At 42.7% G+C, this 15,228-nt stretch overlaps 1 protein-coding gene and 1 pseudogene across 1 annotated transcript; one reads left to right on the top strand and one right to left on the bottom strand.

Annotated features, from left to right (window-relative positions):
- Nucleotides 1-9,418: 9,418 nt before the first annotated feature.
- Nucleotides 9,419-11,254, bottom strand: LOC148007772 (igE-binding protein-like). Its single transcript, XM_087603813.1, has 2 exons — nt 10,976-11,254; nt 9,419-10,780 (listed from the first exon to the last, which is right to left on the bottom strand). Exons 1-2 carry the CDS (start codon nt 11,252-11,254, stop codon nt 9,419-9,421), a joined length of 1,641 nt encoding a protein of 546 aa, XP_087459939.1.
- Nucleotides 12,819-13,852, top strand: Or51v17-ps1 (olfactory receptor family 51 subfamily V member 17, pseudogene 1; annotated as a pseudogene).

Raw genomic sequence — 15,228 nt, 5'->3', positions numbered from 1 at the left:
ATATGCAGAGGAAGAAAATAAGAATTTCATTACACTGATATGGTTAAAGACACATTTAATATGGAATAATTTTTGCTCAAAGAAGAATATTGGCCATTTTGTTGCAGGAGTATATCTAGTTGTGCAAATAACTGTGGAAATAATTTTGACAAAAATCAAATTCATAGAGGAAGTTGAAATGAATGGAGATTGAAATACCTTTGAGTAAATTATCATCTGTGGAAAGACAAGTGTGGAAAAATCTCTCAGATGCTTATGAGACTGAAGAAGATGCCAGAACTTCTTATCTGTAAGAAAATTTCTCTTTATTGGAATTTCATAGGTTTTTGGTACTCAATTCCTTAATTTCTAATGAATGGGACTAACACCAGACACAAAGTTGAGAACACTTGGAGAATCACAAAGAGAGTACATCTGATGAAATGTTGGCATTAAAATAGGTCAGTTTTGGCGTATCTGAATGTGTTTTCACAACAAATAAGATAAAATAGGCAGTATTTAAAAGAAAGTTGCATCAAAGTTCCACAGTCTTTCATGTGAGTCATCTGCTCTCAAGGTATGAGTTCTAGGCAATGGACTGTGCTCATGGCTTCAAAAATAAGTCATTCTACTGCTCAGGCTCAGGCTCTGTGAAAGAATTCAGTATTTTCTGAGTCTAGAAAGATGAAAATTCTGTCACCAGAAGTCAGAGGTTAGAGTAGTCCTGAAAACTGCCTGTCTGCTAAAGATTAACCTGCAAGGAATTTTACTCAAGGTGAGCCTGGGAGAGAGACGCCATCTATGGGCCACAGGAATAAGTAGGTCCCAGTCTCAATTTTGTAGGCAACTCCATGAATCTTAGGCTCTGATATGAAGCTTTTCACAGAGGGAGTAAATATCTTGGTTTTGAAAGCTGTCTTCACAAAAGTAAACTTGCCTAAAACAAAACAGTAAGATTTTAGTAACTTGGAAGAATTTTATTTACACCCTTTAGAAAAGTTCCCTTGCCAAATTCTAAGTTATCTAAGAGTTTCAACGTTCTTTTTTTTTATCTTTAGTAAATTGAGTATTTATTTACATTTCAAATGTTATTCCCTTTCCCAGTTTCCAGGTCAAAATCGCCCTATCCCCTCCCCCTCCCCCTCCCCTTCTTTGTGAGTGTTCCCCTCTTCACCCTCCCAACATTACCAACCTCTCCCCAACAATCCAGTTCACTGGGGGTCCAGCCTTGGCAGGGCCAAAGGCTTCCCCTTCTACTGGTACCCCTACTAGGCTCCCTATGAATTTGGAGCCCAGGTTCAGTCTATTATAGTCTTTGGGTAGTGGCTTAGTCCCTGGAAGCTCTGGTTGGTTGGCATTGTTGTTCATATGGGGTCTCAAGCCCATTCAGCTCTTTCAGTCCTTTCTCTGATTCCTTCAACAGGGGTCCCATTCTCAGTTCATTGGTTTGTTGCTGGCATTCACCTATGTATTTGCCATATTCCAGCAGTGTCTCTCAGGAGAGATCTACATCCAGTTCCTGTCAGCCTGCTCTTCTTTGCCACAATTGCTCTTATACTGAAACCACACAAAGATCCAAGAAAGAAAGAGAACTTCAGACTAATTCCTCTTATGAATATCAATGTAAAAATACTCAATAAAATTCTTGCAAACCGAATCCAAGAACACATCAAAACAATCATCCATCATGATCAAGTAGGCTTCATCACAGGTATGTAGGGATGGTTTAATATACAGAAAACCATCAATGTAATCCATTATATAAACAAACCACTGAGCCATCTCTCTAGCCCTCTAAGGGAGTTCTTTATGTCTTTCTTAAAGTCCTCCATCATCATGATCAAATGTGATCTTAAATCTATATCTTTCTTTTCTGGTGTGTTTGGATATTCAGTGTTTGCTTTAGTAGGAGAATTGGGCTCTGATGATGCCATCTAGCCTTGGTTTCTGTTGCTTGGGTTCCTGTGCATGCCTCTTACCATCAGGTTGTCTCTGGTGTTACCTTGTTTTGCTATTTCTGACAGTGGCTTGACCTTCCTATAGGCCTGTGTGTCAGGAGTGCTGTAGACCTGTTTTCCTGTTTTCTTTCAGTCAGTTATGGGAACAGAGTGTTCTGCTTTCAGGCGTGTAGTCATTCCTGTCCACTGGCTTTCAGCTGTGCCTGTAAGTGGGAACCAGAAGGGCCTGACCCCACTTCTCTTAGGTCCCTTTGCGCAGGGGGCCCAGATTGCACTAGGTGTTTTCCTCTAGAATCAGAAATGTGGACAGAGAGTAGTCCCCTCTGGTTTTCCAGGTGTGTCTGCCCCTCTGAAGGTCTAGCTCTCCCTGCCACAGGATTTGGGTACAGGGAGCTGTTTGACTGAGTCCATTCAGATCAGGGTGCCATCTGGACCGCAGGGCTCCTGCAGCTTGACTGCTCCTATTTTTCCATGCCCAGAGGCACTATAAGTTTCCTCTTGGGCCAAAGATGTGGGCAAAGTTGGGCAGAAGTGGCAGTCTCTCCTGCCCTGCAGTCTCAGGATTGTCCACACTTCTGGGTGATCAGCTCTCTCTCACAGGTAGCAGGGAACTGTGGGCCAGGATCAGCGAGGTTTGAGTGCCAGCTAGAAACTGGAAGAGTTTCAACTTTCTGATTAATATGTTTTCCTGTAGACATCAATAAGCCTTTAAAAGGTCTTTACTAACTCCACTTTTGATAGAGGGCTAATATCCAAAATACATAAAGAACTCAAGATGTTGGGGCTGGGGATTTAGCTCAGTGGTAGAGCGCTTACCTAGGAAGCGCAAGGCCCTGGGTTCGGTCCCCAGCTCCGAAAAAAAAGAACCAAAAAAAAAAAAGAACTCAAGATGTTAACCACCAAGAAACCAAACAAGCCAAAAAAAATTGGGGTATAGAACTAAACCGAGAATTTACAACAGAGGAATTTCCAATGGCTGAGAAGCAGCTAAAGAGATGTTCAAAATCCATAGTGATCAAAGCAATGCTGATCAACACGACCCTGAGATTCCATATTACACATGTCAGAATGGCTAAGATCAAAACCTCAGGTGATAACACATGTTGGCCAGGATGTGGAGAAAGAGGAAAACTCCTCCATTGCTGGTGGGATTGCTAAAAGGTACAACCGCTCTGGAGATCAATTTGGAGTTTTCTCAGAAAATTAGAAATAGACCTACCTAAGGATCCAGCAATACCACTCTTAGGAATATGCCCAAAAGATGCTTCACCATGCCACAGGGCCACATGTTCCTCTATGTTCATAACAGCCTTATTTATGATAGACAGAAGCTGGAAACAACCCAGATATCCCACAACAGAAGAATGGAAACAGAAAATGTGATCCATTTACACAGTGGAATACTACTCCGCTATTAAGAATAAGGACATCTGGAACTTGAGCCCGAAGCAGACCTTGGATGCTGGTTCTGTACCTATTTCTACAACACCGAGAGGAAGCCTGTCACCCAGGTGCTCTAACACACACAGGATCACAGATCCTGCCCCCAAATCGGTACTAACTGGATCCCACTAGGTCCAGGGACACAGGAACATGCACTCAGCAACTGGCATGGGTACCTTCTGATCTGAACTTGTGCCATGAGCAGACTGTCGCGCCCACCTCGACCGGCAAGGAAGACGCAACACCGTTGGATCCTTCTCAATCAGCCTTTATTGCAGGAACACCTTATTGATGATACGGGGACCCCGGGGAACAAAGGCACTTGCCTTAAGTACAAAACAGACAGCATGGCTAAGAACTTGTCCTCTGGGGATTGGTGGAGTAAAGACATCTTATTAACATGCTTATCAACTATGACCTAGTAAAGATGTCAGAAGAAAGCTAAAGGTGGTAATAATACAAGCAACCACTAGATGTCAGTGCTATAAATAATTGCTCCCAACATCTCCCTCTTTTTTGTTTTATTAAAAGATGAGTCCATTAGGTGGAGGTAGTGGTCTGAGAGAGATCAGACATGCCTCACAGAGTGCCCAGCTCAGCCATGATGAGCCACTCTTGCAGTTTGGACTGCACCCCAATGGCTAGAGATGACTGAAATGTACAACACACCATTCTGGGCTATTGGTGTGCTAATAATAGGGGAGAGACAGAGCAGAGGGGCATGGGACCAGCCCGAATGTACAAACAGGGCGGGGCCACCTCTGTCCATGACTGGTCTAGATCTGGGTGTCACGTCAATACACGTCATTGCTCCTGTCTTAGGTCGTTCCTCTCAAAAACTCGGCCTTACCCGTCACTGGAAATTAACCCTATCGCCACCGGGCTCCTGGCTTAGGTTGGTCCGAGCCTGAGGAAAGTTGCCCGTCTCTGGATACAATGACTTCACATGACAGTGACAAAATATGATCTAGGGCGAACTCTCAATCTTTCAGAGAGGCCAGCCACACACTGGGAGAAGCACCGCTCTCAATGGCCGCCATAGCCTGGTAAACAATCGCTTTGTGTCTAGCATGCTCTCGTTGTAAATGGCAAAAAAGCCATAGACATACTCCACATCCCAAAAGGACAATGGCCCCCCCAGACAAACATGCCGGCCCATTCTTTGAAAAATGAGAAAGCATTGGTGATCCACGAGGTGAAATCCCCAATCGAGATGGGTTCCATTCTGGTGTTGTTAAGGACAGCAATCTGCATCAGCAATTGTCTCGATAATTGTTCCGCCTCCATGGACCAGTTTCCTTTCAAATAATTTGAGATTTCTTTGCTCTGTTGAGAATACTGAGAAAAGTTAGCTTTCAATGGAGTAACACATAAGCCTCTAAGAGAGGAAACGCAGGACAGCTGCGTCATATGATATAATGCCTCAATCTGTTCTTGAAGCAGATCTATTCGTTGGTTAGCTAATAGAAAGCCAGATGCCAAGTGGGCATTGAATTCTTCTTGTATCTCCAATGCTACTGTGGTTCTTTCTACAATCTTATTGATAGTCTCAGCCGTCTGTATTTGATTAGTCACAGCAATCGCGGCTGTTGTAGCTGCAGTGGCTGATAGTACAATGGCTGAAATTATAGCTGCCGTAATACCAAAATCCCTTTTAGTTCTTAATAAATGAAGTATGAGAAAATCATCTGGATTTGCTACTACAGGGATAGGCACAAAGGAGGGAATCTTTACAATCACTGCGGTATCATTGGTGCCATCCCAGCATTCAGCTAAATAACAAACTACATCAGAGCTATTACAATTTAAAGCATTATCACTTGCATTAGCGCTTATCAGAAAAAAGAAAGGTGGCCTAACACATACTGGAGCGCCAACAGCGGCATCATTAGCTATTAGGCTATTAATCTTAACACCTACTAAACTTGTATTGTTATTGGTTCTAGTGGCTGAAATGTTATATAATGTAAATTCTTCACCTAATAATCGAGCAAAAGGAGTTAGAGATGTGTATGCTCCCTGCTCATTAGATAATACCCATTGATACCAGGGCCAAAAATTACGTTTGCCAGTCTTATTTCTCTTCCTATCATATTGGGCATTGCTAAGAGGAGGGGAAAATTCAAATCCCGGTAGGAATTGTTTAGGTCTATGGAACGGACTCTGACATGGGGTAAATTTAGGTGGAAAGGCTTTATATGGGGGGCAAGTAGGTAGGACTCTACGACAGGTAGAGTTAACCAGTGTGCGAATGCCTTGCCCCGGGAGTGATGGAAAGCTACCATTATGAATCATAATCAAAGTTGTAATGTACGAATTAGCAGAATTATTAATTGACGTATCTCCATTGCCTGAAGAGGCTCCTTGTGTAATTTTACTCAGAGCAGCCTGGATGGCTCCAGTGCCCATAGCACGGTTGCTCACAGGATCTAACCAGTTTGCCAAAGTGGTCCTTTGCAGCCATATACAAGGCTGGGAGGAATTCTTAAGGGTGAAACATAAAGTATGTAACAGTGAAAGATTAGTGGCAGTATATCGTTGAGGCAATTCTCTACTAGGCACTATACAAGGAACATCACGCAAACAGGATGTGGAGAAAAAGGTTGGCAAAACAGTAGAAGTGCTATGAACTGGCATAAGTACCGGCCAGGATCTGGCGATAGCCCACAGCGTGAATGAATCAACCTGGATTACCATTCCCAGTAATAATAGTAGGGTTCGAGGTCTCATCTTCACGAATAGCAGGAGGCAGTTTGCGAATCAAACGTTCAGGCACCCAGATTGGATTGTCTTGATTCTGTGGAAAGACACAAACAGCTCCCCTAGATCTCGAAATTACGGGATCTGGGCCACACCATTCACCAGTTAAGACATCCTTCCACTTTACATCTGTATAAGTCATGGGTTTCGTGGCTGCATGGCGATCTGCAGCAGAGCGGCCATGCGCATCCAAAATTAAAAAATTTAGAGTAAAGAGAGCTAAAGACAACTGTTCTTTTGGTGTCCTGCCATAGGCAATTCCCCCTTTTTGTTTTTGTAAGAGCTCTTTTAAAGTACGATGTGCTCTTTCCACAATTCCTTGACCTTGGGGATTGTATGGCAATCCTGTAGTATGTTTGACCTGCGTTGTTTGGCAAAATGTCTGAAAAGACTTTGCAGTGTAGGCAGGTCCGTTGTCTGTCTTGAGGCTGTCAGACTTTCCCCAGGCTGTCCACGCCTCTAAGCAATGACTAATGGCATTACGAGCCTTTTCACCAGTCATTAGAGTGGCATGTATAATGCCAGAGCATGTGTCAACAGAAACATGTGCATATTTTAAATTTCCAAATTGAGATATGTGTGTGACATCCATCTGCCAGGGCTTTAATGGAATCAGGCCACGAGGGTTAATTCCCACCTGAGGAGGGTGGTGAAATTGAACACAATTCTGGCAACGTAATACTACATCATGAGCTACAGCTCTAGAGATTTTAAATTTTTGTTGAAGAGTGAAAGCAGGAACATGAAACTTTTGATGAAATTCTCTAGCGAGATCAACTGGGGCTGCATGAAAAATAAATTCTCTGCAAGTACTAGCATCCACCAAAGCGTTATTACTGGCCATGGGACCAGGCAAATTAGTATGAGCTCGAATATGTTGTATGAAAAACTTATTTTTTCTGGCCCAAATCGATTTTTGCAATTCTAAAAGAATTTGACATACAGTACTAGTCGACCTAATTGGCCCTGCAATTTCAAGTGAGCGCACAGCGTTAACTACATAAGCAGAATCAGAAATTAAATTAAAAGGATCATGAAATCTTTTGAAAACCTCCAATACAATTTTGCATTCTGTAATTTGAGGGGTGCCTGGACTGAATTAAATTAAGACTGGTTCTTGAGAATTAACCATATAGGCACCTACACCTGTTTTGGAGCCATCTGTATAAATATCTAATGCTCCAGACAAAGGTTCTGAGGCAGTGACCTTAGGAAAAATTACTGGATGTTCAGTAAAAAATTGCAGCAAAGGATCCTTAGGATAATGATTGTCAAACTCTCCGTCAAAACTACAGCGTAATATAGCCCAATCATCTATCAAGGCACACAATGTTTCTACCTGAGTTGCAGTATACGGTACAATAATCCTCTTTGGTAAAATACCAAAATGTTGAATGCAAGATTTAACACCTAACAAAGCAAGCTGTGCAACAGCAGAAGGATAGTATTCAAGGGTCTTATTAGGAGAAATATGAGGATAAATCCACAGAAGTGGTCCCTGTTACCATAGCACCCCTGTAGGCTGACGAAAAGTTTTCAGTATACACAAAAAAAGATCCTCATTTTCCTTGTATCTTCTCAGCATTGCCTTTTCTAGTCCTCTCTCCACTTTCCTTAGAGACATTCGTGCTTCCTCAGTTAAAGCACGGGGTGAAGTAAGCTGAGAATCCCCTTTAAGGATCTCATAGAGTGGTTGTAAATCTGCATTAGGCATGTTAATATAGGGTCGAATCCAATTTATACTTCCCAGCAACTTTTGAAAATCATTTAATGTTTTTAAATGATCTTTTCGTAATTCAATTTTCTGAGGGGAAACATTATGAGGAGTAATCTTTGCTCCTAAATATTCTCCTTTTTTGCCCATTTGAACCTTCTCTGGTGCTATAAACAATTGATTACTTTCAAGCGTCCTTATCACTTCAGCATAGGCCGTTTCTAGGGTACTACAGTCTTTAGCAGAAAGCAATATATCATCCATAAAATGTATTGTTCTCAATTTTGGGAATTGATCACGTATAGGCTGTAAGGCTTTCCCCACATACAGCTGACACATAGTAGGGCTATTAGCCATACCTTGAGGTAAGACTACCCACTGATAGCGCTTATCGGGTTCTTCATTGTTCATAGAGGGTAAGGTAAATGCAAATCGCACGCTATCTTGTGGGGCAAGAGGGATGGAAAAAAAGCAATCCTTAATGTCAATAATAATAATAGGCCAATTATCAGGAATACTGGAGAGCAATGGTAAACCCCTCTGTATGGGACCCATTATTTGCATCTGAGAATTGATAGCTCTTAAATCATGCAATAATCGCCACTTTTCTGATTTTTTCTTAATGACAAATATAGGTGTATTCCAGGGCGAAGTGGATGGCTGTATATGTCCCAATTTTAGCTGTTCAGACACTAATTCAGTAGCAGCAGTTAATTTATCAGAGGATAAAGGCCATTGAGGAATCCACACATGTTCCTCCGTAATCCATGTAATGGGTATGCTTCCCTCAATGGCCCCTAGGAAAAACCCAGACCTGTTCTGTCTCTTTTTGATTCCAGTAGCACTGGGTCAACTCGTCCTTGTAAATTTTTTCCCAAACCTTTTTTGGGCATGTAGCCCATTTTAATCATCATGTCCTTGGCCTGTGGAGAGTACTCATTAGTCAGCCTCAGGTCCAGATTTATTAAGACATCTCTGCCCCACAGTGTCACAGGAATGTCTATGATATAGGGAGTAACCCTTCCTGACCTTCCTTCTGAATCCTCCCATGTCAATTCCTTTGAGCTAATTAGAGGAGCCATTTCGTACCCAAGGCTGCGTAGGGCCTGAGAAGATTTTTGTGCAGGCCACCTGGATGGCCAGTCATGCACAGAGATAATGCTTCGATCTGCTCCAGTGTCTAATAAGCCAAGAAAAGAGCGTCCTTCCACAGTCAAGGTTAACATTGGACGATTGCCAAGCTCTAATGAGATGAAAGCAAATCGGGAGCCTGTAGATCCCAAGCCCCTATCTCCTCTAATTCTATTATCAGCAGGAAAATGTTTATGCAGGCTGGGCAGAAGCAGCAGCTGGGCAATTCTGTCTCCAGGGGAAATAACAGAAATTCCCTGGGGAGAGGCTACCAGGACTTTTACTGTGCCTAAATAATCAGGGTCAATTATTCCAGGTACAATGTGTAAACCTTTCAGGGCAGAAGAGGAGCGCCCCAACAACAGCCCAACTGTATCTTTAGGGAGAGGTCCCTTAAAATCTGTGTCTATAGGCTGTACTCCCATTTGGGGGGTCAATACGAGTCTGGTGGTGGAGTGGAGGTCCAGTCCTGCGGAGCCCTTAGTGGCTCTCCTCGGTCCTTCGGGTGGTGAAGAGAAGGCCAAGACCTCCGTCTGTTCTGTCCCTGCCTGTCCTTCTGTAGAGCCCCATATATTTGAGGGCCCTGGGGACATGGGCCCCATCGTCCGTTTTTTGGCCATGCACCACCATCTCCTGCCACCAGAGGTCGGCCATCCAAGTCCTTTACAGATCGACATTCACTTGCCCAATGGTTCCCTTTTCTACAGCGAGGGCACAAGTTAGGTCTTAGAGGTTTTTTAATACTCTGTTCCTTATTATTTTCAGGGCATTGCCTTCTGTAATGCCCTTTGTAGCCACATTTGTAGCAGGTATCTGTAGAACCCTTCCCTTTTAATTGCATCATTGCCGCAGCTAGACCAACATTAGTTAATGGTCCGCCTATCTCCCTGTAGACCTTCATCCAAACTTCCAAACCTTTATGTTTGTATGGCGTTATAGCAGACTTACACTCTTTAGTACACTGTTCATACACTAGTTGTTTAATAAGAGGCATAGCTGTATCAGGGTCTCCGAAGATCTTAGTAGCGGACTCCACCATGCGGGCTACAAAGTCTGAAAATGGCTCAGTGGGTCCTTGCAGAACCTTGGTAAGGTTCCCAGAGACTGCGCCTCTATTAGGCAATGCTTTCCAGGCTTTAATTGCTATATCATTAATTTGAGAATAGACCTGATCTGGATAACCGGTCTGGTTCAAAGCAAATCTGCCTATTCCCAATAGCATGTCAGCGTCCCAATGTCTCTGAGGGTCGGCTCCTGAAGCCAAGTTGATTGCAGCCTGAGCGTTAGCATTTTCATAAAGAAAAGATTTCCAGTCCAAATATTGACCCGGAGAGAGACAAGCTCTGGCTAAAGTCCCCCAGTCTCCAGGGGTGAGACAGTATCTGCCAAGAGCCTCAATTTGAGCCGTAACAAAGGCTGCGCTGACTCCATAGGTTTTGACTGACTCTGCTAATTGTTTTATTGTCTTAAAGTCAACAGGTTCATGATGTCGCTGCCCGTTTGCATCCAGAAAAACTGGAAAACTCAGTCCTAACTCTTTCCACACTTCTGGGCAAAAAGAAGTACCTCCTGCAGACTTCACCACTGTTTTCCTTTGAAAGTTATACGGTGGTGCAGGAGGTGCTGTTGGCATAATTGCCTTCTTATTTAAGTCCTTGGCTTGTTTCTGCACAGCATAAGTGTTTGGCCAGTCAGAATGATAAATCTCTTTCTCATAATGAGCTACCTCCTCCTCAAGGTCAGCTAAGTCACTATCACTAAACTCTGAATCACTAGACATCTCCAAGGTCAATGCCTTTAATGAGGGGTAAATTCTCTTTGTTCCTTGATTCTGATTACTATTCCCGCCTTTGTCTGTCCTCTCCTTGATCTTTTCTGCCTTTTCTTTTACTTCTTTTCCTCCTTTTCCTTTCTTTCCTTCCTTCAAAACTTTCTCTCCTTCTGACATACTCTCCTGTTGTTCTGTAAGGATTCTCTGACCTGTCCTAACAGCTTCTTCACATCGTTTATCTTCCAAGCAGGCACGGATCATACGCCAAAGCGGCCTTGTCCCTGGTTTAAGCTTGCCCACTGTAGTCTCCTTATCCAGATCTTTTCCCAGCTTCTCCCATGCTCTCAAAGTGAGCGACCCTGACACTATAAACCACGGGGCACAACGGTTACACTCATAAAGAAAACTCAGCAGGATTTTCTTTTCAATTTTAAGCTTACGCTGACCAAGAAGCTCCTGAAGAGCTGACAGGAGCGGGGTGGAGTGTGAGCTTCCCATGCTTTTACGACCTTATTTACGATCGATTTACGAGCAAGGCGAGCTGGCGAGCTGGCGTGTTTATTTACACACGATCTTGTGGCTCATCAGTGGACTCTTCCCAAAAAATGCATTCGTGCCCTGGACGGTGGAAATTCAGACAGAAGCAACACCACAACACAAAAAGAGTATAAGGCAAAAGTGCTAGTCCAACCCACAAAGGATCAAATGGAAAAGACAACATTACCGTGCTCCACAAACCCCTTTTTGCCTCTAAACCAAGGCTATCATTGCCTCTGCTTTTCCAGAGAACTTTATTGTCCTACCAGGGAAGTTTTACAATCCCTTATCCCGGAGCTTTATCGTCCCAATTTCAGGAACTTTACTGTTCCACTTCTAGGAACTCTATTGTCCCAATTCCGGCAACTAACTGCCCCCCCCCCACCTCCCGGGAACTTACCAGACGCCGACCGTCCTGAGGCTGAAAAAGTTCTGGATCCAGACGAGAAAAGATTTTCTCGGGTCCCCGTATGGGCCACCAGTTGTCGCGCCCACCTCGACCAGCAAGGAAGACCCAACACCGTTGAATCCTTCTCAATCAGCCTTTATTGCAGGAACACCTTATTGATGATACGGGACCCCGGGGAACAAAGGCACTTGCCTTAAGTACAAAACAGACAGCACGGCTAAGAACTTGTCCTCTGGGGATTGGTGGAGTAAAGACATCTTATTAACATGCTTATCAACTAAGACCTAGTAAAGATGTCGGAAGAAAGCTAAAGGTGGTAATAATACAAGCGACCACTAGATGTCAGTGCTATAAATAATTGCTCCCAACAGCAGACCTTAGGCGCTGGTTCTGCAACCATTCCACAACACCCAGAGGAAGCCTATCACCCAGGTGTTCTAATACTCCCAGGAACATAGGATCACAGGATCACAGGATCACAGGTGCACCAACAGGCACAGGATCCCAGAGGAAGCTTGACTCCCAGAAGATGGGACACACAGGAGCACTGGAGATCTGACAGGCTCAAGGTCACGGCTGAGGCCATAACATCTTCTCCAATACCCAGCATTACTGGGACCCACATAGGAACCATGGAGACACAAACCCCAACCCACCCAGAGGAACAGGTTCCTTCCAGCTTGTATCTGTGCCAGAAACAAACTCAGGGCTCTGGCTTCTACTCTCGCCCACTCCTGCAAAACCCAAAGAAAGCTTGACTACCAAGAGCTCTGACACAATAGGACCTCAGGAGCTTGGTCACACCAGGAATTCCATATCTCAGAGGAAGCTTGGCCCCAAGGAGATCTGAAACACTCAGGATCCCAGGATCCCAGGATCCCGGGATCCTAGGATCACAAAGAAATCTGGACTCTGAGGAATTCTGACATGACCAGGATCACAAGAAGGACAGGCTCCAGTCAGAGACAGCTAGGGCAGGCATTAGACATAATGAAATGGTGAGAGGCAAGTGAAAGAACATAAGCAGCAGAAATCAAGCCTACTTGGCATCAACAGAACCCAGTTCTGCCATTACAGAAAGTCCTGGATACCACATCACACCTGAAAAGCAAGAGTATCTCTAGATTTGTTCTCACTGGATTTCCTGGCCTGGAAGTCTACTTCATCTTGTTTGCCATTCCTTTCTCATCCATTTATGCAATGGTGTCCTGGGAAACTGCATACTTCATGTGATATGAACAGAGCCAAGCCTGCACCAGCCCAGGTTCTATTTCCTGGCCATGTAACACTTACAGACCTTTGCATGGGGCTATCCACTGTGCACACGGAAGCATCCTTTGGGGCTTCCTTCAAGAAATAAGATGCCTGCGTTGCACAGTCTTATTTCATTCACAGTTTGTCCTGCATGGAGTCCTCTGTTCTATTTCTCATGTTCTTTGACCAGTACAAGGCCATTTGCAACCCTCTATGCTATTCCTCCATCCCAACCAAGAACCAAAACATAAAAATTGGAGTGGCCATCTTATGTGGGAGTCCTATGAGTATTCCTCTAGTTATTATCTGCCTGAAGTTCTTAAATTACTGCAGGAGTCATTTCCTCTCCCAAACTTTTTTAAATTGGATATCTTTTTATTTACATTTCAAATGTTATTTCCTTTCCCGTTTTCCTGGGTATTAGCTGTCTATCCCATCCCCCTCCCCTTTTTCTATAAGGGTATTCCCCTCCCCACCTACTCCTCTCCTTCCCGCTTGCACCAAGACTTGATTCGACTGTCATGTTCAGATATCCGCTTTAACAGTTTCTATGCTCTGTCTCTGGTGATTTGCACCCTGTTGCTGGATGCAGTGCTCATTCTTGCCTCCTGTGTGATGATCCTACACACAGTTCTGTCCATTGCATCCCGGGAGGAGAGAATCAAGTCTTTGCAAATGTGTGTATCTCACATTTCTGCCGTTTTGGTTTTCTACATCCCCATCATTGGTCTGACCATGGTTCACCGTTTTGGGAAGCATCTCTCTCCACTGGTTCAGGTCCTCATGGGCAACATTTACATCCTTTTCCCACCCTTGATGAACCTCATTATATATAGTGTCAGACTCAACAGATACCAGTGAGTGTCCAGAGACTGTTTTCCTTGAATGGAACCTAAGTCCTCAGGTCCACAGTGATTGTTCTTAGCAGTAAAGAAGTGCAATCTCAGAAGACTGTGAGGAACTGAAGCTTAACTAATTAGCTCAGCTTTTGTTGACAGTTTACATTTTAAAAATACTTATACTTTTTACTGCAGCTATCATGAATTGACATTGACTCACATAATATTCTGATATATACATATATATATCAGAATATTAGCTTGTAATGTGCTGACAAACATGGGTGTATGAGTTTAATTTACTCTGAAATATTTCCCACATTATGACATCATACCAGTGGATTTAGGGTACATTTATTTCTTCCTATTAGGAGAAAAGTAGCTTTTTATGAATATATCCCTTCATGAAATTACTACATTATATTTTCAACTCTTCTTACTTCAGTCAATATATTAAGGTCGCATACATGATCTCTAATTTGCAGCTTATCCATGTGGCAATATAATGCATGAGTATGGTGAAGAATTTGGGGTTTTTAAAAATATTTATTTTATTTTCTAATTTTATATATGTGTATGGTAGGATAGGCTCATATAAATACAGGTGCCTCCTGATGACCGAATCTTTAGCACACCCTGAATCTGGAGTTATAGGAAGTTCTGCATTGCTGGACCTGAGTGTTCATAGCTCTGCCATCTCATTTCTTTGGCTCTTTAATAATTTAAAACATAATAAAACAAACGCCAATAGATATCTTGTGTTGGTGTGTCTTCAGCAAAATAGCTACCTTGTTCTATCACATGAATAGGATGAAGCTGGAAATATAAGCCTCTGCTTCAATCACACTAAATGATAGAGTAGGACACAGTATACATTTGTGATTACCAGATTTACCAATATGTAATGGTGACAGAAGAGTAACTTTAGAGAAAGATTTTGGTGACTTGAAAAATTTTGTCTTTAATTCATATCCCTTTGTATTACTTCATTTAACATTTGGGTGGATTTAGACAAATTCATTTATTACATTTATTTAGTAAATAAATGCCTTTATTATACTTTATTAGAAATATTTATATGTTCATAACTTAACATCTCCCTCAAAGTTCTGATAGAGACTATATTCAAATGTTTATATGTTTCTAAAATAATATTTCCACTGATGTTTTGATGTAGATGGTATTTTCCTTTTGATATTTGGATTGTAAGTGTCATAAAATGTCACAATTTAGGAAATATTTTATGAGTTTTGCATATATTATCTGTTTCATTACCATGCAAATTATGAGTCTTTTCTACTTTCCATTTTACTTGTTTAACAGAATTTTAAACGGAAAGGTGAGCAATTACTATGCACTAAAGAGAATAGAGAGAAGGCTCCAAAGTAGAAGGCACTTGCTGCACTTGGAGTTGACCCTTGTGTGTTTCCTAG

The sequence above is a fragment of the Rattus norvegicus genome, chromosome 1 (assembly GCF_021556685.1).
Source record: "Rattus norvegicus strain SHRSP/BbbUtx chromosome 1, alternate assembly SHRSP_T2T, whole genome shotgun sequence".
NCBI classification, from domain to species: domain Eukaryota; kingdom Metazoa; phylum Chordata; class Mammalia; order Rodentia; family Muridae; genus Rattus; species Rattus norvegicus.
Note: the sequence above shows the minus strand (reverse complement) of the source record. Positions and strands in the feature narration are given on the sequence as shown.

What these genes read in the sequence shown, in the direction of transcription:
- LOC148007772 (XM_087603813.1), bottom strand. Translation starts at nt 11,254, where the DNA reads ATGGGAAGCTCACACTCCACCCCGCTCCTGTCAGCTCTTCAGGAGCTT. An exon ending in ATAAACGATGTGAAGAAGCT is followed by an intron (nt 10,781 to 10,975) that starts GTTAGGACAGGT and finishes CCCTCATTAAAG; the next exon opens with GCATTGACCTTGGAGATGTC.